The sequence below is a fragment of the Falco biarmicus genome, chromosome 6 (assembly GCF_023638135.1).
Source record: "Falco biarmicus isolate bFalBia1 chromosome 6, bFalBia1.pri, whole genome shotgun sequence".
NCBI classification, from domain to species: domain Eukaryota; kingdom Metazoa; phylum Chordata; class Aves; order Falconiformes; family Falconidae; genus Falco; species Falco biarmicus.
In genome coordinates, this window is record NC_079293.1 from 59,324,039 (window position 1) to 59,351,482 (window position 27,444).

The window sequence follows — 27,444 nt, forward strand, 5'->3', positions numbered from 1 at the left end:
TCTAGGGAGCACAGCACAGAAGAAGTTAAGAGGCATGAGAGTAGAAAATATTTTTGAGAGAAAAATGAGCTTTTCTTGTGCTACATCTCTGCCTGATCTTCATCTGTGAGGACATTCACGACCTGCAGACTTCCAAGAAGTGACAGCTCAAAACAGTATTGTAAACATGGAATATGTTAGCTCTCTAAAACTTACTGTTGGGCAGCAAGAGACGTTCAGTGTTACCAGAAAAAAAACTTACATGCTGATACACCACTCAGTTATTTCTTATTTTTCTTTCAAAACCTTGATAAAAATCAAGTACAGTTGGTCCAATGTCCTCCACACATATTTCAGCACAAGCAAGCCAGACAAACACTCCCATGTACAAACACAAAAATATATATGTATTTTAATTTTCATTTGGTCATATTTTATTTAACAGAATGTCATTCTTCCTCAGTAATCAACAATGATTTAAAGTAGTAGTACTCTCCAAAGCAGCCCATTGATCACAGAGAACTGATGATATTTAAATATACAATATAAAGAGTGACATGTTTCACAAAGTTGCTTAATCTTCAGATTTTAGGTTGGAACACAACAGACCAAAAGTAACCATCTTACTAGGTCCAAGAATAAAATTCAAACTGACAAGTTGTGAAAAGAGAATAGTTATTGAAACTATACATAGAGAGAACGTGATTGATAGACTTGTCCTGGCTTTACAAATCTCAGACCCCCTGAGTCCTAACAGTACTAAACTGAGAAACAAACAAATTTTCTCCTGAGGATACAAGCACTGTTTGCAAATTACTCCTGTAATTTAATTTTTGAATTTTTGATATTTTGCTATAGTATTTTCCATAAGGCTCCACAGTAGATTGCTGCATGAAAAGAAAATTTATTCAGTAGTTACCGCTATGCAAGTATTACAGAACACAAGAGCCTTAAGGCACAGATAGCCAATCTAGCAATTTTAGATGTCGGCATAGCTAGCTGTTAATCAGTATTCTCGTAACAGAGTTGTATTAATAGATTACGTGAGTGCTTTTACACTTGCATGAGTGCAGAATCAACAAAGTTAGCGTGAGTTGTGCACAACCTTCATTGGGACAGGAGCACTTCCATAATCTGCTGTTGCTTAAATTTTGGGGCAGTAGTCCCTACCTGAAGAGTGGTAACTAACAGTCAGGGGAAGGTAGCATCTTAAATGACAAGAGCTGTCTCAGATGACTGTCTGTCTACACCTGTGCGGACTCCTAGCCAGAGTCTTTTTTATTATTATTATTCCTCTGTGATGAGGTCAGCTGTTGCTCTCATTTTCCATTTCACCCTGTTACCAGAGATTTGTACAAGGGAAATATTTAAAATAGTGGTCCTCAAGCTCTAGTCTGCAGATTATCAGGGTGTTGGGGTTTTTTACAGTTTTCTCCAGTCATTCATAGAATAAAGTATGGACAGAAGACAGGATGTTGTTGAATGCAAGGGAGTAGGAGAAGACAGGATGCAGACTGGGGAAGTTTTGTAGGACACATTTCATACACAGTCCATAGGGTGAAAGAGCTAGAGAACTAAATGATTTAAAAGAGACATATTTTTTTTTTTAATAGTGTCAGGTATTCTATATGTACCTCTCTGAATATATTAATAGGTTTACAGTCACATTTTCTACTATTCAATTCCTTCTGCCACTGATGCATGGAAGATGCACATGAACCTCAGGGAAAACTGTATTTAAGGGAAAGTGATTATACACTAAGTCCCATCAAGGATACAATGCAACCAAACCCTGAAACTCTTTAGTTATCATAATCTTAGGCATTACTTATAACCATCACCATTTTAATATTTTTAGACATTAATTGTAATGCTTAAAGTTGTCAGTTTCCTTTAAATCATCTCCACTCTGAGTGACTAATGGATACAATTAACATCACCAGCAGAACTGTTTATAAAGACACAGAACACAGATCACCAGCTACAGCTCAAAGGCTGCATAATTAGCGCAAGACACCGAGGTGCACAGGAGAGATTCCCACGCTGCTTACACTCACAGCCTTCTACACAGAGTAGGCACCAATATTGATGTCAGGGCAAGACGGGCTTTAATCTGAGCAAGCACTGAATTCTCCCACATGATCTTTGCAGCAGGGACTTACAGAATACATCCCTCTCTTCTCTTCCTATGGACAGGCTGCTGAACATTAGCTTTCCAGCTCCTGAATGCTACATGGTACCCACATCCCAAGAACCACTGTGGAAACAGCAGCAGCAGAGGCTGTTTAGACCTGACATATACATCAGGTTTAAATACATCAAAAGCAAGTTTGTGTTGGCAAGAGAGAAAGATGCTCTCTCTCCTTTCTGATGACAGATGTGTGGTGGGGTATGTAAGCCCTCTCTTACATTACAGGGCAAGTGAAAGCCTCCCTCATCCTGATATTAAAATGACAGATCAGTTCACTCCAGCTCCCCACTGTTGTTTTCTCCATAGGCATTTCCCCATTACTTATGGACATACAGCTCTTTCCTTCTCTCCCTGCATGACTTCTTCAGCCAGGCAGGACATGGCATTTCACATATTCCTTTGAGTACCTGGTTGGGGCCCATCTCCAGATGAAGATCTGGTGGCATGCACTAATCCATTAAACCATGTTCACAAGCTCAACTACTGCACCTACAATTTCACATCATAACTCTATAGACACAGGAAACTCCACCATGGTTGTACAAGGTAGACCATGTGAAAAAAGGGAATTCTGCTCATAACGTAGATGGGGAACACACGATAGACTACTGGTTCACTTTTTTGGAAGCCTCCATACAACTTCCCTCACATCATTTTTGCCATTCATATGGCTTTTATTTGCAGCCTTGTTTCTGGTTTTTATTTTAATTATTGTGTTTTATCATCTTCTATTATCTTTTCCCTTGCTTTTTTCTCCCCTTAAATTTTTATTAACCAAGGGACCTGATTTCAGATGCCTGCCTTTAGGCACTGCTGTGTGTTGCTCATGATGCGGCAGCCTCTTTAAGGAATCACAGAAGCATTTCCATATCAGACAAAAATTGTAATTAACCCCCACCACTTGCCTGCTGCAAATTGACAGACATGCCAATTCTCTGGAAATGAATTCTCCACTGAAAGCAAAAGGAAGCTTTATTACACCTTTATTAGAGAGGACTAGTTGTAAGTGACCGATTCAGAAACAACAGGCTGATCATGGTCCCCACAGACAAAATACTTTGGTCATGTTTTAACAAAAATACGCACCACATGGAAACATCAGCATCTTCTCTTGGAGGTGTCTCTATTTTGCCTGTGTGCAGTGCTTCCTCTCTGTTTGGATTCCACAGTGATACCATAAACTCAGGTTCTCAACGCACTGCAGAAACTCACTTTTTTTCTCTCTTTTTAAACTCCTATTATGCGAGTCTGACATGTCTGTTATCAGTTTAAAGCAGTTTACACACACAGAGCACTGGAGAACGAGTGACAAAGTAGGGGGAGCCTTGTGACCTATGTTTCAACTTCACCACTATGCAGCATACCACACGTTGTTATATTTTAACAACAAAATCACTTTTCAAATTGTGCAATCCAACAGGGGTCAATGCCGTTTTGTGGCAACAGACCCATACGAAGGGAAGAAATTAAGATCCCAAAGCTGACAGGAAAACATTCCTGCACAACTGAAAGCTGAAAAGCAGACTGAAGGGTATGTTCAAGTCAATGTGCTAAATACAGACCCTTGACATGGGATGGTTCAAGGTTACAAGGCAATACAAGATGTGGAGTCCTATCTGCCCAGCTTGCATTTTCATTTGTGGTCACTGAAATAAATAAATATTCACTGAAATAAAATGCCAGCATTCCTTGTATAGTTAATGGGAAGTAAGTATCTTTCAAGGCCCTCAAAAGGAGATCCTCCCTGACCAAGTTCAGAATTCTTTACTGTGCAGCCAAGATTTCCTTTTGGGGGTCTTCTTTCCATCATTATACAAGGGAGACAGGCATTTCATTTGGGGGACATAATCCCTTTTCACAGTTTCCTTAGCAGAAATGGTAAAATGTACATTCAGATTTAACTCCACAGGAAAGCAGACCACACCTGGTTTCTAAAAGTCTCATGGTAAAAGATTTAGATAGGTTTCTAAAAAAACTAGGCATGACTGAATCAACAACCAGACATTCTTCTTATACAAAACAGCGACACGTTATTTTCTCTCCTGCAGTTCAAACCAGACTGAGTGATCAAAGTGTCATTTTTGTTGTATATAAACACAATGTAAATGTCTTCAAGATTTCATAATGTCTCTAAGCAGCTATGTTTCTGTTTTGCTACCTGGGAAATGCAGTAACTTATTTTCTTGATTTCAGTGTGCTTTCAACTTTGTGGACAAAAGTACTATCCTCAGCACCACAAATAAATGCTCATAAACTACGTGAAAAACGCCTTGCTTTAGAAGGACACGACACAGCTAGCCACATGATTAAGTGATTTTTCAGTACAATCCTTTGAGACCTTTGTTCTTGCCTTTCATATTGATATTTACCTTCCAAATTTGTCCTGCTACCCAATTCTGTTGATAACTCAGCAGGACATTCCCCGTAGGCAAATAAAGATTATCAAAACCAAACTCAGTGCCTCCACCCCATTTTAATATTCTAAACAAAATCCTGAAGCCTGATTTTGAATTTTTCTCTCTTCTATGCTCTTTCAAATATGACTTTTTCAAAAATCTTGATGAACACATATGCTGATAATAACAAGGACAATATAACAGGGACATAACCCATGCTTATTGCAATGTGTTTCGCAGGTAATTCTAAATGGTAGCTCTGACATATAGCAAACTTTTTAATTTCCCAAACAGAACAGGTAAATAATAAAAGGTACAAACAAAATATTGTCAGGTTACAATTTTGTCAGGTAATGTGCTTAGGCTTTGCTGTGACTGTGATTAAATAATACAAAGAGCATTGCATGCAAGGTACCGAGCTAAAACAATTCTTTAAGAGAGCCGTTAAAGTGAATCTGCGCCTCCACGTATCAATGACCTATTGAGGTCCCTTCTACTCCTGTTTTCCTTAATTCCATGTGTAGTTTATGTATGTCTCTACAAATATCTCTTGTTACTAGGCATAGCATGTTTGTGGAGTGCAAAACGTCTTTTTAAATATGCTATACAGTAAATTTACATTTCTGTAAAGACATCTTAAAGCTATTTTACAACTAATAACTATTGGGAGCCTTTGTATTTCTTGGACCTTAGTGGGACTGATACCTGTCTTTATAAAGCCAAGAGACTACTGACATCTCTGATTACAGCAGGAAGGCTTTGGGCATGGAAGTTTCCAAAATTTTTCCATATATTATTAAACATATGTTTCATGGAAGAGACATCATGTAAGGGGATATTTTTTGATTTTGCCAAAGGCCTGAAACATCAATTTTTACACTTTTTTTTTTTTCTTCCCCTTTTTTTCACTTAGTTGCTTGGACAGGTGTATCTAGTTTTTCCACTAAGTTCCTCGTATTGCAAGATATTTGTTTTATATGCATATTGGCATGCATAATTACAACAATGTTTATACTACCCAATACACAACAAAGGTAAGAAATTAAGAGGAATTCCTCCCAAGCATTTGAAATCCATTTTTAGCACTTCAATTCTGCTATAAAAATTAGACATCGATTCCTATGATAATAAAGATTGGAAAAAGTTTTCAGTCCAAATTTAATCTATTAAAAATTGACCTACCTACAAAGATTTTCTACAAGAAGCAAGGGAAAGGCGAAAATCCTTTGTTCACCCTGATGTGTAAAAGATAAATGCCTTCAAAGAATACCGAGAGCATGTAAAGGATAATTATTTTTCTTACACATTTCCATGTTCTTAACCGATGTCACAACTGCAGTTAGCACTGCCAGAATTTGCTTCAGCAAAATAAAAGCTGCAGCCAAGAAGACCTGTAGCCCAACTCTTTAAAAGTGAAAATCTTACTGAAAAAGTAGTTTTCTTTGTGGTGAAGGATGAGGTCTCAGTTACACAAAATTAGAATATATCCTACTTTCATTCTCTGGAAAGAATATATTAATACTCATTAACTTGAAGCTGAAATCAGGCATCAGAAAACATTACATAAATTACAACTAAGTGTATAAATAAAGGATTTGCAAACAAAACAAACTGATGAAGCTTAAGCTTCAGACAGTTGAGCAGGCACACTTTCCTACAAAGATGGTCTGTGGGTATGTAAGAGGCATTTGCATTTTCTGACCAGACAGCTGGTGTACTCTAAAATCAGCATTATTCTGGTTTACACCATTTGGCCCACGTATCCAAAAGCATCCATGAAGATTCTGATCACCACTGTGTCACAGTTTGCATACATCTGGAATACTGACTAAATCCTGAAGCCCTTAAAAGGAGAAAATTTCTACTGATATTAGAGTTTTATCTGATAAGGACTTAAAAATCAGATTGATGGCAATATACTATTCTATTATCCATAAGTGTGGGCATATATAACATACATTCAAATATGGCACTTATGCAAACCCTTGAGACACATCTCCCCTATCCAGCATGATGTTACAAGGAATGTGAAAAACAGGACTGAATAAAGTTGTATCTAAGAATTCACTAATCTTTCAAGTTTCTTAAACCATACAAGTGGTACTACAACAGTTTCTACTACTGAAAACTTGCAGGACAGACTGAAAAGATGTTCAGGCTCCGTATCTTTTCTCTTTACATTTCATAACACATACCATGAAAACAGAATTAGGAGAGCAGAAAGGCGATGACTTGTTCAGACAAATTCCTGCAATGCAATGGGGTGGTGGGGCATACGCTATTTATCAGCGTTGCTAACGAACTACGATGTGGGAAAGCTTTATCTGTGTGCTGCCTGGGCTAATCAAGGGTGATGCTGGAAGAGACAGGGTTGTCTCAGCCCTGAGAAACGCCAAAGCTGTCCCCACAGGAGTTACAGCTAAACTCTGAGACGACTCACTTCCAGGTTTCACTCTCCACTCCCTCTTAACTCACCCCAGCCTACTAACTCTTACAGCTGCAGTCACCCTGGGCGAGGAGAGGTGACCTGCAACTGGTGACTTTGAAACTTCAGTGGTCACTGAAGTGATGGAAGAAATTCTTTAAATTCTGGCGCTTGGGAGATGGGGCTCCTGGGAACTGTCTCCTCCGCTGTGGTCAGTGTATTCTTAACTAAACCCTGCGTTGCCCAGACACGCTCTTACAATAACTATTCAGATGTCTTGGCAGGCACCCTGTGTCTTCTCACACAGATTGCTGTTAAGTCCTAACAAGAAATGACATTCTTGCCTCAGCATACAACAGGCTGCACACGCGTCAGTCAGCACACAAAGATGGCACAGCCCCTGCGTTTCAGCTGATTTACCCAATCCCTAGTGAAACCTGTTGCCCTTTTGAGGTAAAATGTATTTCTCTATTATGGCACATGTTCAATATATACAGTTACACTACAACAAAAACAAAATTGTCCTAAACACATAGGCTGAGATGTTTGACTGCAACTTATTCATATTAATCCTTGCTTGGAGTGGAATGCTGTTGTTCTATGGAAAGTTTTACTATATTAATAATGACATTGTCTCAATACACAATCTATAATATATCTAAGTACATTGAATAAGTATGATTTCTTGTATAAACCTTCAATTAAATATACTTGTCTAACAATGTCACCTTGTATGTTTGTCAGAGATTGGTAGAAATGTATATATGTATCCAGTTTCCCAGTGCACAGGATTCAGTGATTAAGTTTTGACCTCTGCTGCCAGGCTTTACTTTCAAACAATGGTTATTATGCTGTATTTGGAGGGCTACTGCCTCATTCCAAGGGAGAACAGAGTTCTGGAAAAATTCTTCACATGCACCCAAAATGCAAGAGAAGTAATCCCAGTGTGTCCCACATTACAGCACCCAGATTAGGGTAACAAGCCTGGTTATTTGCAAACTGTAAATGAAAATTAAGGAAGAAACCTCACAGAGCCATACAGCCCAACAACAAAGCTATCAAAGAGTTGGTTCCAGCTCATCTGTTATCTTTTTCACAATGCTACATGATTTATGCTAATTCACAACCCTAAACCACAATGTTATTTGGGAAATCAGTTCCCACAGTTAGGAAATATTCTACTGATTACAGCATCTCCAAGTTCTTGTATTCCCTCTTTATCTTTGCACATTACATGAGCATTGCAGAGAGAAAACAAAACAGCAGTCAATACACTAGCTGCAATATGGCTTCCTATGAGAAGGACAACATTTAATTGGCTTTGATATTTTTATTTGTCCAGTATGTGTTATTTTGTGTGTGTGTGTGTATGTGTGCGTGCATGCACACTTTTTTTTTCTCTTTTTTATGGTGCACTTCACTGACATATTTAATAGTCCCTCATTTCCATAGCATTTGTTTACCATAACTTACAAAGTCAAATCAGAGGATTATATTGTATTTACAAACAAGTTGGCACTTACAGAATAAATTATTGATTCCTCTTTATTTTTTGTTATTTTTATTTTCCTTTTTCCTCCTCTTCTTTTTCACCGAAGGGCAGCCAGAATTCAGGCAGAACAGTAAAACTTGATGCCTGCTGCCATTATGCTACATTAACATGAGTAAATAGGGTTCCAGCCAGTACACTCTTTCCCAATGGTTTGCTTGTTGCTGAGAGGCAATGCCTTCCACCTCAGTTCATGTCCGACGCTCAGGAACTGTTAGTCAAGTGAAAGCAAAGGCTGCATGTTATCTTCCTCGTTCTTATCCATGTGTTTCAGCACCCCAGGATCCACAACCGACTGAGACCTGCAGGGGGATAACATGTTTATTTGACATTTCTAGATCAAGACAAATGACGGTAAACCTCAGCTTTCTTCCGTTTATTTGACATTTCTGCCAGGGCTTAAAAATAATGGTACAACATTATCCAAGCATCTGATCATTGCAAATGGTCAGAAAATACCCTCAGAAAAATACAGAGTGATTACATGGCTTTAAAGGACTCAGTGCTGGTTTGCAGATATAGTGGATTCTCTTTTCTTTGGTGAAACAGTAAAACAGGGTGCATCCTCCGCACACAACAGAGGGCATGAGAACTAAGCTGCCTTTTGTACTGACTTAATGACTCTCTCTGCTAGAGGGTTACATGGCACCAGGGTGATAAAGACGATACAACTCAGCCACCCAGGTGGCTAATGGCACACTGCAATTAGTAGCATGTGTTAGCTGGAAGCACAAGATGCTTCTTTTCTAAATAGCACTTAGATGCAACAGTATGAGATCCTAAGCCAACCCTGGGGAATCCTGCCATGGCCAGCAGGATTTCTGGAGCAGTGGACACATCTGTCAAACTCACTTAGCAGCTCAACTAAACAGAGCAGAGAAGGATGGTAAGGGTAAATTCAATGATGACTGTAAAATTTTTCCAGGTTCTCTGATTCAGCATAAATGCATAACACTGGTACTGATACCCTGCAACAGCCACGTGTGAGGGAAAAAGAGGAAACCCCAACCCCCAGAAAAATCAAAATGCTGCATTAAAAACAAAATTTGAAGTCTTACAGGGTTCGGTAAAAGCAACCCTTGTTAGACGTTTCCTTTAGTGAGAAGAACCTCATGCTAGAAATGCCTTTCTCTTCCTTTCTGTAAAGATTTGAAATGGCTAGAGCATGTGACAACTCTACAATGTAAGTATCTATTTCTGACCAGTGAAAGCACACTGAGACTGCAGCATGGCTACAGATTTGCCTATTTGGGGGGCTACAGCACAGAGAAAAAGCTTTACAAATTCTGACATTCCCAAGACAAACATACATAGTCAATCCCCCACTCTTATAAACTGGCATCCTCTACTGAAAAAAATGAATGAGGCTGATAGCAGGAGGCAACGTGGTCTTTCTCAAAAAATCTAAAGAAAACCTTCAAAAACAGAAGAAAAAGTATCTGAATTAAAGCATAGGTGAGAACTTTAAACACAAGGATATTTTTTAGTATTACTTACCACATTCTCTTACTAATGCTAAAATCAAGAAAATTAGCTTTAAAAGTCTCATGCTCTCTCTTGTGATAAACATAATTCAAATTTTTAATTAAAACTTACAATACTGTACAATAACCGTCATCTAGAAAGCTGGTCAGTTCCTCAGGCAGAAAACTAAACCACTGAATTAAAAATGCTCCTTTAAAATCTTCACAAGGTACCGTGTCAATGCAAAGCTGATTGAAAATTTACTGGTGAAAAGCTGTTACTCCTGAAAATTCCAGTTCATCAAGATAAAAAATGCTGTGGAAGCATATTAATTTCAAAGGATTCCCAACCAAATGTCAGTACTAATAGGAGACTGAGCCTCTACCTCAGCTGCCAATGTCTGAGCAACCAAGGTTTCCAGCTCTCATCTGGGGAACTGAAGGGGAGCCGGAAAGGCTGCAAACCTGCCCTCAAATTCCCCATAAGGCAGTTTTGGCCATAAATTTGGCCAAGGGCTCCAAACTCCACAACGCCAAGGCAGATGTGAAAATGGAACTACACAGACCCTGATCTATGGATTGTAAGGTCAGGAGCCTAAATGCATTGAAGAAGAAGGAGAAATATTTTTCATTCAGTTTTAAATCAACATTTACTGTCATGTTTCATTCATTTCAGCAGCAATTCTGGAACGAAGGTATGTAAAAGGAAAAACGGTTGTGTAAGTCTATAGCACCTTACATCTACATCTGCCAGATAACTTAACAGACATTACTGAATAAATTCTCACAAAACACAGTAGGACAAAGTTGTGCTACAAAGTCCCACTGCAGAGGTGAGGAACCAAAGCCACACACTGCAGATTTGATAAACAGACATCTGCCCTGCAGGGTTAGGTGAGAAGAGGATGCAGGTCTCCAGCTGGGTGTCTCAGCCATGAGAGCCACGGGGGGACACAGCCGCAGGCCAAACATGCTGAGACAGCTGAACGGTGCCATGTGATGTGAACATGTTCTCCCCAGAAGTTTGTGCTACAGGTGGGATTAATTCCTCCTTACCTCCTCTACCCTTCTCACAAACAGCCTTCCTTTCAAGTAGAGGTCACCCAATTCACTAAAGGTTCAAGGAGATCTAGAAGAATGTCAGTGATTCATACAGGGGCAAAAAATGAGTAAGAAATAAATTCTCAGCAGAGTTTTGGTTTAAGAAGGATATTCTTTCAGAACAACTAATTTTAAAATGGCAAACCCAAATGAGACAAGATAATTGCTGGAGGTCTGCTAGGCACTTGTGAAATTTGTTCTAAAAAGTTCAGTACTTTTCATTGACTTATTTTCATGGTTTTTTATATGTTAAGTAATTTCTTCTGTACTAACATACCACACTGAGTGTGGTTTTAAACTGAGCGAAACAATCGATTAGGTTCCAAATTCAAGTTAAATTTGATTTTTAATGGAATAGAGTTTATCTGTTTTACCTTAACTTTTCTATTTCTGTTTTAACAGTCTGTGCACTTAATACATGGAAGTCCTGGGACACTGTGTCCATCTTATCACCATTCTCTTCTATTTGGTACTAGCACAGTAAGTCTACTTAGTACTTTTTATACCCAACAGCAGGGAAGGAGGATTCCAGCAGGTGCTGCAGACACACTAACTGAAAAAGAATGTGAGAAGGTCAGGAAGTTTCAGCTCAATATTATGTAGATACAAATTTCAACATGCTTATTTTCTGCAGTATTTCTCCTACTGTGTCGGGTAACTGAGATTGAAAGAACGTCAATTTGAATCTTACACTGAAGTGTAATTCTGCATGAAGGATTTTTCAAGCACAAGTTAAATGAGAATAAAAATTCAAGAAAGAATGACTAATCTGGTCAATCCACTGCTTTTCCATTTAATAATGCGCTTGCCCAGGATAGTCTGGAAAAGTCTGCTCCAAAGGGTCTTGTCACAGACCTTCTCATGGTTTTTTGTTGCATGCTTGGATGAAGCTATTTACTCTCATTACTTCATTTTGCAACAGTAAGACTTTGACATTTCAGCTCCTAAATTCCACTCTTCTCTCCAAGACAGCTTCTCTATTGACTCATAATTCTTGTATTATGTGCAAACCATATATAAATATATTGCTCACTTTTGCCCTTCCCTTGGCTCTTTATTGTCCCATTTTCTCAAATACTTGTGTTAATTGCATCTCTGTCATATGGTTTCAGGACCCTTTTTAACTTCTCCTTATCCTACTTCATTCCCATCCAGTCCCTCACTTTTCCCTTTCAATGAACTGATGGGTTTTTTCAATACAAAATCCTTAAACTTCACTGCTTTTTTTCTTTTTTTATTCCTATGGCAATCTCCTCTTGTTTCCTCTCTATTTCCCAAAAAATATCTCCCTTTTAGACTTCACTGTCCTCCCCAAGCTATGCAACATTTTCCAGCCAAAACCATCTTCCTCGATGAGGAATCTGAAAATACTTTATCCTGTTTCATCTGCTTCCAGACTCTCTCTCCCTTTTGCATCAAATGCCATCTCCTGAAATTGAATTCTCAGTTTAGCATACTCTGACTTATTTTAATGACTTCACATATTGTTTTCCGTCCTGTCTGTTCTTTTCTGAGTCATTCCTAGGCCTACCACTTATGAGCTGCACTCTGACTTTTGCTGTCCTGCTCAACCTTTTCTATCATCCTGCTGTCATCTTTCCCCTTTCTCCTCTACTGCCCTGGCAAGGTCGGACCAGGTTTACCCCTCCCAAGTGAATCACCTCACTGCTTCCATAGCTACTGGAGAGGTAACTAACCCCTTCCTATACTTTATTTCGAATGATAAAATGCAGTAAGCAATTATACTGGATCTTCTCAAAAAGAATATCAGAACGCCAAGATGCTTTGGCACTGATTTTTGCCCCGGTTCTCTCCTCATTACATTTTCTTGTGTTGTGTGCAGTCACTGTGACTGACAGTTCAGATGCTGTAAATGTCCTGGCACCTACAGGATGGTGGATACCAGGCACTGGGCTATGAGATCGAGGAAGCTAAGAGTTATTATCATCACCACCCAGCCGGATAATTGTCCCCAGTTTACCCTCTGCACTGAGGCTCATTCCAGTTACTGCTGTCTCCCGCTGTAGGCTGGGGTGGGATATTAGCTTATTCCAAACACAGTACTGTAGACACTGCCTGTATGGCACCACTGAAATAATTAGCTGCACTGAGCTCACAACTCACATGGTTAATAATCAACATTATGGTCTATAATCAACAGTGATCTTAAGAAAGGAAAAAAAAATGTCCCTTATATATCATAAACCTGCAGCTTCATAAAAAGGAGGGAGGCAAATGTTAACCTTATGACAATACCAGAAGACCACAGTACTTTTAACCCACCTTTTCATGGATTTAGGAGAGAGGTCCTTTTCTATATCCTTTGCAGGAGTGTTGTAGGAGTCCGCATTGCATTCACTGTCATCATCATATTCATGGTCGAGCAGTGTTCTTGCCCATGTCCCCATGTCATAGGGGGGCAACATCCCTCCAAACTCTGAAGGCAGGATCTCAGGGTGTATTAGCTGATGCAGGCTGTTGAGGTTATTACCATGCAGGAATATCTGTACGTACACATGCAGGTAAAAACAAAGCGGTATCACTGAAATTGTCAAAGCCCAAATTACATCATCATTATTAGAGGATATAGTACATTTTCAATCTCCTGGCTGTGTTGAGCTAACAGAGATGGCCACTGAGGCAACATATTGCCTCTGCCTTAAGCATGGTCATACTATGTTCATAAACCTACAAAGTGGTTAAAGCATAAATGACCTAAAATATTTGCAGTACAAGGGACCTACAGAGGGTAAGAACTGATACCTGGTAACTACATGGATGGAAGAGTAGATACAGACTGCCTGTCTCTTGTGATTTGCTCTCCCTAACCCTGTGGATTAAATTAAGGGAACAAATTAAGAACATAAATAATAAATAAAATTAACATTCACCATATACATTAAGGAATACATATAGACTTTCAGCATCCAGCCATGAGCTCTATCAATAAGATAAATAGTGCAGTGTACTGAAAACTCCACTGGAAAGATTTTCTTTCTTAATATGGTGGTACTAGTAACTACCATCCATACTTGACAATAGATAAAGTAAGTAAAAACAGTGAAATAATTTCTGTGACAACAATGAGGGAGCAGTTGATGGACTATTTTGTATTTTACATCAATGTTTTGGCAGACTGATTTTCATAAATGCTTTAAATTTATATATAAATATGTGTAATAATATGACATCTATGTATATGAATACTTGTATTTATGTTTGTGTTTAACCTTATTGTCTCTCCGCAGAGATCTGGTATGTGTGACCAATGAGCACTAGAAACAGAGCACCTCTGGATTCGGACAGCCTTCTCCCAACAGACACTAGGGATCTGCAGACTTTCCACTGGGAGGAAACATCTGCTCTTGGGTACGGCTACACAGACACCTCACAGCACCTATTTCTAGACTAGCAAGTAAGATGGGCCAGGATCCACCCTTTGGGACTAGGAGCAAGTGCCATGGCACAGTTCACATCCATATGGTTAAACTCCTTTCAGGTCACCTCACCCATACTGCTCACTGGTCCATGCCATCCCCAAACTGTTCCTGGGCAATGTCTAAGAAAGCACTAGCTGGCACCGGCCCGTGCCCTGCCAGAAAAGTGTCCATATAATTAAACAGCAGGAATGGCAACACCCAACACTATTTAATTGACTAGCACAGAAGCAGCCAAGAAGGCAAGGTAGGATGTTGCCTCCTAACAACTGTATGCTGGCTTTCATTCCCCACAGGGCAGGCAGGGATGCGAGCACAGACAGACATCGAGCACTATCCATTCACATTCCACTTAACCTTGCAGGGACTCCTCTGGACAGCTATACCCCTAGCATGATTTTATCAAGAGCTAAATTCAAAAGGCAGAAAGAGAAAAAGCCCATATATATGCTTGTCTTGTATTGCTTATTTCAGCCCATCTTCCAGTCAGCTGTGGAGACAGGCAGCTTAATATGACCATGCAAACACAGTAATGTTCTTTCATCTCAGAAAGGAATTTATCCTTCTGTCAAAGAGCAAATACTAATGGCCAGCGTAATTTGTTTTATGGTGCCTCTCCAACTGAATGTTTTAGCTCTTAGCAAATTTTTTTATACATGCCTAGTACTATATTTATCTGAATATAGCCATCAGTTGCAAACCTACCAGGCACATTAAAAAAATACAAAATAATTCAGGATAAACAACAGATAAATAATGAGCCTGATAAAATTCAGAAGAGAATTTTTTGGGGGTTGGGTTTGGATTTTTTCATAATCATTCATTCTCCCTCTAATGGACTTTCTTAAAGCTGATTTTAAATTTTATGTGCTGGGCATAACATTCTGACACTAAGATTTGGACTCTAAATCAATACTTAACCAAACTACTTCTTATAGGCATTCAATAGTGACAAAAAATGTTTGTAAAAAGTCAGCATTTCTGAAAATATATGCCACTGATTTGGGTGTCTAAATAAAAATTTAGATGTTAACTGATAATCATCCATGTTCAACTGCCTTGTCACTTATTTTTCATGTTGTAACACGCCCATGAGCTGTACTTTACTACCTGGTTATGCATATGCAGCACTTGACTTAAAAAGGCCTCAAACATACCTGGCACTATAATGTTCTTTGTTGAAGCTGTAGTCAACAGAGTGCAACTGAATCCTGCAAAAAGTGTTTTCGTTTGCATATTTATAACAGATATTACATAAAAGGCTGTGTGATCTATAGTTCAAAAATCTGTGAATACCAGAGGCCTCTCAAGAATAATCTGTCAGTAAAAAACAGCTAAACACAAGGATCATTGCGGCCTTCTAGACTGTGTTTGAGGAGAGAAAATACAGAGCTGCTCAGAGCTGAACCCATAAAAAAAAAAATCTCACATTCTTCATAGTGGCTTTGTATGTGATGCTGATTGTGTTTTCCTGGATGACAAATCTCCCATTATACAAATAACACCATCTTCTGGGCTATCACCACCAACCTCTAATTTAATTGCACTGATGCAAATTCAGCAACATCTCAGAGACTGCACATGCTTATGCACAGATGCATGCACACAAATTTCCTTTCATTGGCTTTCATCCAAATCAGTATTTGCAAACTACTATATACCAGATGTGTACTTTAGTTCATGCTAATGTCAAGGAAGTCACACTAGAAAAGGACTTAATACTCACTACCTCTGTTCTTAAAGAAAGAGAGAAATAATTTTAACAGAAATTGAATAGAATTGAATTAAATAGAATCTTAATATGAACGGTAACGCAGGCAGTATTTTTTATACAACCCCAGAAGAAAGCATATGCTTACATTTTTAAAATACATTTAAGTGCACTGCTTGGCTGTGTCCTTAAAGGATAATGCTGTATAAGTTTCTAAATCAGTTAAAGATACAATGCAGATGTATTCAAATGCTTTCCACCACTAGCAAGCTGATATATTGTGTATATCTACTTTATTAGAGCATGATACAACTGCTGACTACAACTGCCAGATAATAGACAATTAAACAGAAGAATACCCTTTTTCGTGTCTTCTCCTTTAGAAAGGGCCGTATAACTGTGTAGAGGGCATGGATGTACCACGGCTGATTGACGAAATGTATTCCTCCAAACCGAGCTGGAAAGCTGTCCTGTATGTCATAAAACAAATGCATACAATGTAAGTTGACTCTTCACAGAAGTTGCATATGCACCAAATCTTTTTTTTTTTTTTCCTTCTGAATGCTTTCATTTTAATAATCAATCTTAAACAAGAAGAAGCATTCTTCAAAATTGTGACCTGTCAGTTGAGTTCTAACGTTCCGCACCAAAGAGCACCTCAGCCTGGACAGAGCAGTGAGGAAGCGTGCTGAGACAGCTATGGTATTCAAATAAAGGCACGGCATTTCTAACTTTCAGGAATGCTTTAAACATTGATGATTTGCCCATAATTCATCTGTGCAATATATTTTTCTCTTTTCCACTTCTATGGATTTTATTCATTTTTAATGGTAACCATCTCAACTCTTCCAGTGTCACTGAAGAGCACTAGAAACATTCCTCGTTTCCACCTTAAAAAAAAAGTGTAAATCTAAACTACTGTTCAAAATGTCTCCAATATTATCCATATTTCATAAAACTGAGAATGCATTAAACATTATGCATAAACTGTTATGCAATATCCATGACAGTAATTCTTGTCACATAGTCAGGGGCCTTCTGGGAGCTTGAATGTAAGGATAGCATATCTGTATTGAAGTAATGACTTTTCTTTTTTCTTGCTGGAAAACACAAGGGGCAGACTAGGAAAGATTCTGATCTGCATTTTCGATTTCTAAGTCAAGAGAATATGCCAGAGGGTTTGACTGTTTGAAGAGGGCAGCCACTCTGTCCTGAAATACTATTGCCAAATTCATCGTGTGTCCTCATTTTCTGTTTGCCTGGCTGATCATGTGCACGAACAACACAGCAAGCAGCTGCCATCTCCCATGTTGCCGAGAGTTACAGCACTGAGCAAGGAAGCAAGAGGTGTAAACAGGCTGTAAATCGATGCACGTCCCCTTTTGTTTTCATGGGTTATGTCAGAACCTTCTCAGTGTTTAGGTATACAGACTTACTAAATTAATCCACTCTAGGCATCCATGGTAGTCACTTAAATCAAAACTGGGTTGCTCACAGCAGCAGCAACTCCTGTTTGACAATACAGGTACAAACAAGGATGTGCTTCCCAGCTATGCCTCATCCTCCTCCTCCTCCTCCTCTGTGGATGCAGTAAAGGCAGCTTCAGGTCTGCGTCAGTGGGATCAGAGGCTCAAAAGGAGGCAATCAAACGATTAGCCAGGGCACTCTGTGCAAACAGACATCTTTTGCCTCCTCCAGAGGCAAGACAGCAGGCCATATAGAAGCATCCAGCAGTGTAGATATAAACAACAAAGCACCATTTGAAGCACACTGATTTAAGGTCATACAGCACACAGCAAAAAAATGACCAAGAAAAAATCATAAACTATATTAACCAATCAAAAACTGTCAGATAAGGAAGGCAGGAACCGTAGGAAGGAAATCTTTCATGAAATGTCTCCAGACAGGAGCGTACTTTGAAAAACTGCGTATGCCTAGAAACCTCCTTAGTTCTGTGAATGTGTCCAGATCTGTGGGAATAATGAAGCCTGAAGAGGTCACTTGCTCCTCTCAAATGTACGATTCACATACTGGCAGGCACGCCTAACCCAGGGGGTCTTTACATCAGGGTGTCACCTGCCTCCAAAGTGCAGCAGCTTGGTGGATCAGCAGATGAGACATTTTCCATCTGGGAGGAAATACCTTAACAATGATCTGCAGGGAGGATGACAGCTACAAACATGCACCACTTACATCTGGCTGGCCACAGCACAACAGTCAATGCAATTAACAGTCTATTTTACAGATTTTCTCCAGAAACAATTGATTAACAACAGCCTTGAAATAAAGCAATCCTACTGAAAGACTGTGTTACAGAAGCCTCATCTTGCTAAATGCCTAGTTCCTGTCAGCGCTGAGTAAATGCCACAGGACAGTTGATAATTTGACATGTAATTCACCCTGTTCAATATCGTAAATCCCTGAACACCATTTTGAGAACATAATCTCTGATGTACAAAAAGTAGTAAATTATGTCCCTATCACAGCAATCCAACTAATCCATTAGGAAGGATAAATCACTGGATGCCACCTTAACCTTTAGTTGCAGGAGATACCATTCATCTACAGAAGGCTGTGTTTCTTTGGATTATCATGGCTGTTGCTCCAGAAGAAAAGCCCAGTGCAGCATGCTCTGTACCATGCACAAAAGAGCATACACTAGAGCTGCAGAAGACATCTTTTCTAGTTTCACCCAGATGTCTTTCAAGATCTCTTCAGAGTTAACTCTGAAATGGTAATTGTGCTAAGCCTCCTGAGAGTCAACCACTTTTTATAATGTAGGCACTAGGGAAGACAGCAAAGCAAACCAGCCATTCCTGGCCACATGCCTTCCTGCATGACTTTGTAAGCTTTTGAATTAATACAAGTGCCCCAAAACTTGCATGCACAAAGTTTTGAAATATTTGTTCTTTATTGCTCAAGAAAATGTCTCACACAGAAACTGAGGAAAATTTGTGAATGAAAAGATCTCAGCAGGCAACCAGCTGTGCGCACACACAGATTCAGAGCAGAGCGCCAAAGGTATTTGTATTCTACCACAGGCTCGGAATGGATGACTTGTCAATACTCAGTATCTTTACAAAGGTATTAAATTTCAAGCAGATAAAAGGAGTTGCTTTAGAAAGTACCACTTTAACACTTCCACTATCTTTTCCTACATCTTGGAAACCATTTATGTGGAGGATCATGAATATATGTGGAATGAGCCTCAAACAGAAGATGCCACTTGATATTAAAAGGCAATTTGTCTCAGTGTTTTTCAGCAATTCTAAAAGCATTTTCCAGAACCGACTAAAGAAGTTGGGTATTTATCACTTTCTGTGACTGAACTGAGGTGCCCAAATTCAGGAGTGCTTTCTAAAGTGTAATTAGGACCCCCCAAAATTTGGGCCCGGAAAGAGAAAGGGTGATTTGATCAGAATGACCCTGCATTGTACACAGTTCTGCAACTAGAATTCAAAAGCTGCTGAATGCAGATCCAAAACCCAATCTCAACAGCACCTGGAGAGAAAATAAAAAAAGCGGAATAAGCAACTACAGCTGCTGGAGAAATTCATGTCAGAAGGTTGTCTGACTCTTCTCAGACATATCTGACTTCCACATGGGAATCTGCCAGACAGATGGCTGTCCTACACAAACAGCAGGTAGGAATTTCTTCCAAATCATTGATTCTTGTGGTTTTTACATAGATTAAGTCACAAGTCTGGTGGCAGTCACAACTGCCTTTGAAGACATATTGTACTCAACAGAAAAGTCTGTAGCCCATGAATCACATGAATTCTAAGTAAAAGGAATCCCATGCCAAAAAACAGTAAGAAAAGGAGATCAGCCATGAAGTAAGCTGTGTATTTGACTGGAAAAGTAGTAAATCTGATGGGGTATTACCAAACCACTAAAAAGAATTAACTGTATATATACACCGTGTGGATTTTTTTTAGCATTCATAATAACCTCTGTTTATGCAGCAGAAGACAACCTAAGCATGTGTCTGATGAACACAGTTTGGGACACGGCCACACCACAGACACTGGCAAGCAGGTAGTTACTCTTATGGACCACAGTCCTTGTGATACACAGCTTAAAAGTGGCAATTGTGGGCTGCCGAGGAAGAGGCAGACCGCTACTACCACTTGCAGGACAGGGATACTACCAGTGCATGGCAGTCTCTAACATTTATAAGCCAGCACTGGAGAATGATCCCAAGCAAACTTTCTCACCAGGTTTCCATCTCTAATGACATGGTTCTGCTCACTCACAGCACAGCAGTTTTACCTCTCTGCCACACATCATTTATATGACCTGTCTCCAGAAGCATCCTCTCCAAGGGCCCTGATGCCGTTGCCTGCTACCACCCTGGCACACGCTAAGAAGCCAGGTCTCTACTTGCCAGGCACCACATCCCACCCTGGGCTGGGCTTGGCCATACCCTAGGCCAGCCCTCAGAGTTTCATAGCAGGACCTGCGCTCTGCTGTGGCCAGGATAATTTACAGCACTCATAACTGCAGCACACATAATAACAGCAAAACCAGTATATGACATTTTCAACAGCACCTAAGAGAGGGAAGTGCCAAATTCCTAATGAAAATCAGTGTGAGTCTTAGTGGTGTCAGAACAGTCACCATAGAGATAATAAAAATGACCCACCTTTTTCATCGTTACCAAATACGAAAAGTTAAAGAACTTCTTAAAGCCCACATCACCCTCCACTCCCTGGGTATCGTGTCTACATGTAAACCTCTGAAGTCTACTTTTAAAGAATCAGCCCCCACAGCTGAAATCAGTACTGGAGTCAAATTTGTGTGCACAGTTCTTAGAAATGTAGGCTCAGAAGCTGCTGGGACCGCTGTGGCTCCAAAAGTGCATTGGCAGCCCAGCCACATAAGAACCTCACAAGCATGTTGTACATCACCTGCGAAGAGCCCACCGAGAAACACCTTGCCACATGCTAACACTACGAGAGTGCTGGGGCACATATGCTCCGGGGTCATGTTTGAGGGTTTGCTGTCCTTAGGGGCAGTGAAACTGGTTTTACGGACATTAGAGGCATCCTCCAAAGGACTCTCTAAATAAATATAATGAATACACTCACACGCTTTACTTAAGGCTGCACTTGAGTGCTGTGATGAATTCAGGCCACAGCATCTGCAGGCGACAAGAGGCTACAGAGTCAAATTGTGAAAACTGTACTTTCATAACAAAAATTACAAGTACAAAGATAGCATATTGAATTATTAATATCATAAACATCACTTAAGCTATTCCTGAAGATAATAAATTCAGGTCTCCTCCAGCTATTCCAAAAAGTCGAGCACTTCAGGGAGAAAAAAACCACAAAAACATTAGGATGAACCAAAATAGTATTTTTAGAATGGAAAGCTCCTTTAAAAGGACACTGAAACATTCTGCCTGATGCAACATGCAGCACAAGTAAACAATTTCTAGCATGTTAAAGAGGAAACTATGGAAAATTACAGCAAGAAAAGGCTCTGATTTGAAGGAATATTTCACTTCCTTAGTACACCAAAAGCTGAATTACCAGAGGAACCAAGAGCCACTGCTGTCCACATCAGGGAAGTAAACCCCCGTCTTGCTCCCAAACTGTAACTTTCACTGAGGGTATGAAGAAACAAGGCATTCCTAATAGCAAACTTCCTGCAGGCATCCATCCATGACAAGGGTAATTGCAGTGTCTCAAAACAAAATAACTTGTGTGTCAAGACTGATCACCTGTGCTCAAGGCATGGCCTTAGACTGGGACACAATACAGTGGTATGGTAGGACGAGAAAGAGATGGAAAAGTGAATCTGTGGATTCTAAAAGAATTTGGATCGTTTTGTTTATGAAAACAAATACTGGAAGACAGATGCTATCTATAAACACACGAGGGAGGTGAGGAAAGACCCTTTCAAAACAAAGGACAACCTAACTTATTTTGAGACAAAGATTACTAAATGATGAGGAAGCTAAGCTTCAGGTTGTCTGTAACAACAGGGGACTTCACCTCTGTCCCTCTGTGTAAAAGCTCTTTAAAGTTGAGATTCAAAAAAAATTCCAGGTTTCAATGGTGGTGAAAATTCATTTGATCCCTGGAATAGCTGCATTAGTGGTTTCCCTCTGTAAGCCTACGACGTGCTCTCCTAGCTTGAGAGGTTCATTTTTATTAAACAATGCTGAACCATTTCTAAGACAAAGAGTGCCCAAATAAATTTTTGTTACTGTGTTCAACCAAAAGAGCACTACCTAAAGGCAAATTAACATCATTCAGTGACATTCCTACAAAATAAGATTTAATTATCTAGAACTGGATGTTGTCATTTTGCTAAGAAACTTCCAGTGACACAATCTGACTTTTGGCAGTCCTCCTTTTCATTTCTATTAGTCATTTTATCTTACTGCTCATATAGGAATACATTAAATTGAATGAAATGAGAAGAGATATGGTATCCATCCAGTGAGAATATTGCTCTTTTTATTGAAGTAGCTGTTTTAGTTTCAAATAATCTTCCAACTTTCATTTTAATATGCTATTCATACAATGGTTAAATTAATTAGGTAGACAGGGATTTAAAAGCCATCTGACCATGTGTCTGCATGTTTATATATATATAGTAAAATTAAAGATCCACATGGGTTTTGTTTTTTCACTATTTGGATTAAGTGCTCAGATCCCTCTCAATTTTTTAATTAGATAGGCTTGATAAAAAAAAATATTTTGTAAAAAACTTCTCATTGTCACTTGAAATTACTTTATTCTTGCAAATTAACTTCAAAGAGGTTTGGGGCTGATTTTTTTAAAAGTTTTAATCAGAATTTGTGTGAAATTCTTTAAGCAATTTTTGCTTGTTTTGACAGGGGCGTGGAGTTTGGGGTATTTTTCTTCCCCTTGGCTCATGTGTTTAGTTTGAAACTGGAAAAATGAAGGCTTTAATTTTAAAAAGGAACTGAAAAATGCTGTTTTCCAAGGACAATTCTATCTTCAACTACCAACACTGTCTTTTTTAAGTCTAAGTAACACTTCATTTGTAATAGGAGATATTAAAAAGGGGGGAACTTTTCACAGCTTGATGCTGTTTTCCAAATTGGCAAAGCCAGAAAAACAGTAAGAAAAGATGGTAGAAGTAGGTTTTTCTGTAGTGTTTTCTTTCCCTGTGATGAATATCATTCTTTACAATAGGCAATTATCAGATGGCGATTTCTTCTATGGAAATTCCCATAGGGGAAAAAAAATCCATTTTCCAGGCAGCTTGTGAATGTCTTATTAGATTAAGATTACAGACAAATGGAAAAAACACTATACTGCAAACTGCTGTGCATAAATATAGTAACAATACTTTGATAATGCTGGTGGAATAAAAATAATGCGGGAAATACACTGTTCATAAAAATTCCATATGCAAATGACAGAAGGCAGAAGTCTTTGGCCAGGGACTGTATAGGAGGAGACGAAATGCCACACCAGCATCTCGTCTTGTACCTCCTTCATCCTAAAGTCACCCTCTGTTAGTGAGGTTATTCTGGTGCCCAAGACCACTGACCACAGGATTACTGCCACCATGCCTTCCATCATGCAAAAAGCCTCCCACAGCCCTGAGGCCATTTCAAAGAGGAACATCAGTAGTTATAAGACCGCTCCCCTGCACCCCCCCACCCCTTCTGTCGTGCCTGACCAACTTCCAAATGGAAGTAGGCTAAATAGCACCTCATCTAGAATTGCCTTTGGGGAGCTACACTTATTTGTTCTGTTTTATCCAACTAGAATGTGACCTCTTGTGCTATCTGACCTTTCCTTCATAGCTGAAGGAAGGAAGGGAAACCTTAGGATAATGTTAAGACAAGGACTGAAATAAACAATGACGAGGCAGAAACCATAGAAATAAGATAAAAACGAGGAGCAGGGAAAACAGGAGAGATTAAATTAAAAGTAATTCAGGGAGGGATATCAAGAAATTAATTACTATGATGCACAAGAGAAAAACATATTCATCATGTTCCTTTTCTAGCCCTTCTTCAAAACCTGCACAGAAAGGCAGGGAAAGATAAATATATAGTATTCCTACATGGAGAACCCATGTTTTACAGTCACATGTCAAGACTGATTTTGCAGACCTAAAGTCAAATAGGGTAAGTAAATACCAGATCTTATGCCTTCCATGTAATTTCTGTGTATCACCCAAACTGACAATTTCCCAGAAGAACCTGAGCTAATCTATGAATTTTTAATTCCAGATTGGCTTCTGCCAGCATTTGCAAGAAGCTACATCTGAACTGACTATCCTTAGTGGTATATCAGTATACCTGTCCAGGCAATGGGGCGTGCAGGTCTGCAGAGGGATAGGGTGAACAGAGATACTGCACAGAGGCAAAAATGCAGGTTTCCTTTCATGGCAGTTTTCAAACAACATTGCATAGCTTTGCAGTGCCAACAAGTTACTAAGTTAAAAGATACCAATTCTCCAACCAGAATGTTCACATTTTTTCCCTGGAAATGGAGAATTCTAAACTGTTGTCTACAATTTCATTATCCAAAGCTCGTCCAAAAATGCAACTCTCAGTTTCAGACAGGATGCATTAAAATTGGATTACCATTTCATCAGTTTCAGTTGACAATAATACAATAGACTAAAAACTGTAGTGATTCAAGTTATTTCATGAGCCATATGTTTCCTCATACTATGAGGAATCAATCTCCAACACTGCAGTAGGCACTAAGAGCAGTAATCGCTTTTGCCATCCAATTTTAATCTACCACTCCATGCAAATGAGAGTCCTGAGAATTGAGCTGAACTGTAAAATTGGAGGGATAGTGATTTAAGAAAAATCAGCTGAGGACAGCCACTGAGATCTAGAATGCAGCATAATTAAGCTTTAAATTAGTGGGGAAATTAAATAACTGACTTGAGATCCATTAATAAGTATTATATTTTATTAAAAGTAGAGGTATCATGAACTATGCAGCACACAAATTTCCAAGAGGTCAGTTCCCAGCAGTACAAAACCATTTCCAGTTCCAAAAAGTGTTCAAATGTCTTTGTCATACTACAGAATGGAGATTTATTTCAGCCTTTCAGCTTCAGGAAAGCCCCAGTCTGAACTGTTCAGCTACACTTTATCTTTACAAAGGTGCTTGAAGAGATACGGCTTCTGTGTGGTAACTCCACCTCAGCTTCCCTCCTCTTCTGCGCTTCTGAATGACACCTGGTGGTACACACACGTAAAATGTTCCTGGGAGCCCAGGGAATTTCAATATTGTTTGAGGGAGAGCTGTCATTCCCGTTATTACTCAGGAGGATTATAAATCACTGTTGTTGAATTCTAACTTCAGGCATCAATCGCCTGTCTTTTCAAAGCCATATAAGCATGGCTGTGTCTGCGTTAGCTGCTATGGAGGAAACCCTGCCAGTAAAAAAACCCAGGATTCACAACAACCGGGCAAATGAATTTATTTGTTTCATTATACATATCTAGGACAAAGCTAATATGTTAACTGTGCTATCAGGATGTACACGTAACGAAGAAATGTGCTGGTAGAGTCTATCCTAAAATCACACTTTCGGAACTCTTGAAAATTCATATCCAAGGAGCTGGAAGATCAAAATCAGAAATGCAGATCTTTCTTGCTAAGATAAAAGTGGAACCCACGTGAATCTCTTCTCAGCAGAAGAAAATAACAATATCCTCAGACCACACTACACAGATACCCACAGAGGAAAGACCTGACCTCTGAAACCATCCAGAGCGCTGCGTCTAGCGCTGGGCCCCCCAGTACAAAGCGGACAGGGACATACTGAAGCAAGTCCAGCAAAGAGCCATGAAGATGGCTAAGGAGCCAGAGCACCTCTCATATAATCAGAAGCAATGATATCTGGGAATGTCCAGCATGGAGGAAAGAAAACTCAGGAAGATCTTATCAATGTATATAAATACCTGAAGGGAGGGTATAAGAAGCTGGAGACAGGCTTTTTTTCAGTGATGCGCAGTGACTGGACCAGAGGTAATGGGCACATACTGAAACACAGGAGGGTCCTTTAGAACCCAAGGAAAACATGTAAGAGTGCAGAGCTCTGAACAAGTCAAACACTGATGAAAAACAAAGTACTGAGGTTATGCCAGGTCTTTTTTAGCTGATATTTTCGAAAAACACTTCACTTTCCAAAGCTGTGCTATTTTTGATGTTCATCACCAGCCAGAGCAACCAATGTGATGACAGGCTTCTCAAACTAAATAAAAAACTGATTTGCAGGTATATGTTAATATTTACCCTATGTAATGTACTCAAGCTGCTTGACTTGCTTGAGATCACTGATCTTTTCATCACAAGTGACTGCCAAAAATGTGTACAGCTTACTCCACCTAAACAAAGGTTTACCTCACTTGAAAACCCTGAAGCTTCATGCAACACACTCTCTGAACAAAGATTTACAAAACTCTGCCAAACAGTCTGCACAACACTGAACAGCCTCAGTTTCCAAAGGCTGGGAATGAGCTGCTCCCTCAGTTCTGGCTCAACACCCACCTGCAAGCCTAGCTTTTTGGAAATGTCAGAGGGCAACGCAGGCAGCTCATAGACCAGGGAAAGCTTGCGACACTCAGATTAACTCCATTCATTAACAAAGCCTCTAAGAAAGAAGTTCAGTTTCCATTTTAAGATCTACTGTTTACTGCGACGCTCTTAGCTCTACCAACGTAATAAAGCACAGTTGCATCTGAAAGTATGTTTTTATGCTCTACTGTTAAAATTTATTCAAATTGTAGCATATTAAGTCCAATGCAGTATACTAAACCAGTATAACCTACTTTTTACAGACAGCTTAAGAATGTGCACAAAAAGATCCTACTTCCTTCTCCTTCCTTCCTGCTTTTCTGACTTGGCCATCTTCTGATTTGCAGCCTTTTCCACAGCACAGCTTAAAATTTTCTGCTTTCTTACAGTACTGTCATCCAGTGTTAGCGGTTGATGCTAACAGGAGAATTAAATCCCCTGTACAGGGACGATGACATATGGTATGCCTGAATAGACTTAATAGAAGGGAGAGGCACCCTGTTGGCTGTCGCTTGCTTCCCATCCATTAGCAGCATACACTGCATCATGCCACACCATCCGGCACATACATGCTGTAAGTCACACAACCGTGCAACCACCATCTACTTGTCATTCATGCTACAGCTGCGAACACCCCTGCTGTGACTGCCA

The 27,444-nt window shown here is 39.5% G+C and overlaps 1 protein-coding gene across 1 annotated transcript in view; it reads right to left on the minus strand.

Moving 5' to 3' along the window:
• Positions 1-365: 365 nt before the first annotated feature.
• CLVS2 (clavesin 2) overlaps positions 366-27,444 on the minus strand; it is a 59,445-nt gene continuing 32,366 nt past the window's right edge. Inside the window, exons 3-5 of the mRNA XM_056344687.1 lie at positions 16,612-16,722; positions 13,388-13,608; positions 366-8,842 (exon numbers count right to left, since the gene is read on the minus strand). Coding sequence (XP_056200662.1) covers positions 8,755-8,842; positions 13,388-13,608; positions 16,612-16,722 — 420 coding nt within the window. The 3' untranslated portion in view covers positions 366-8,754. The remainder of the gene's footprint in view (positions 8,843-13,387; positions 13,609-16,611; positions 16,723-27,444) is intronic.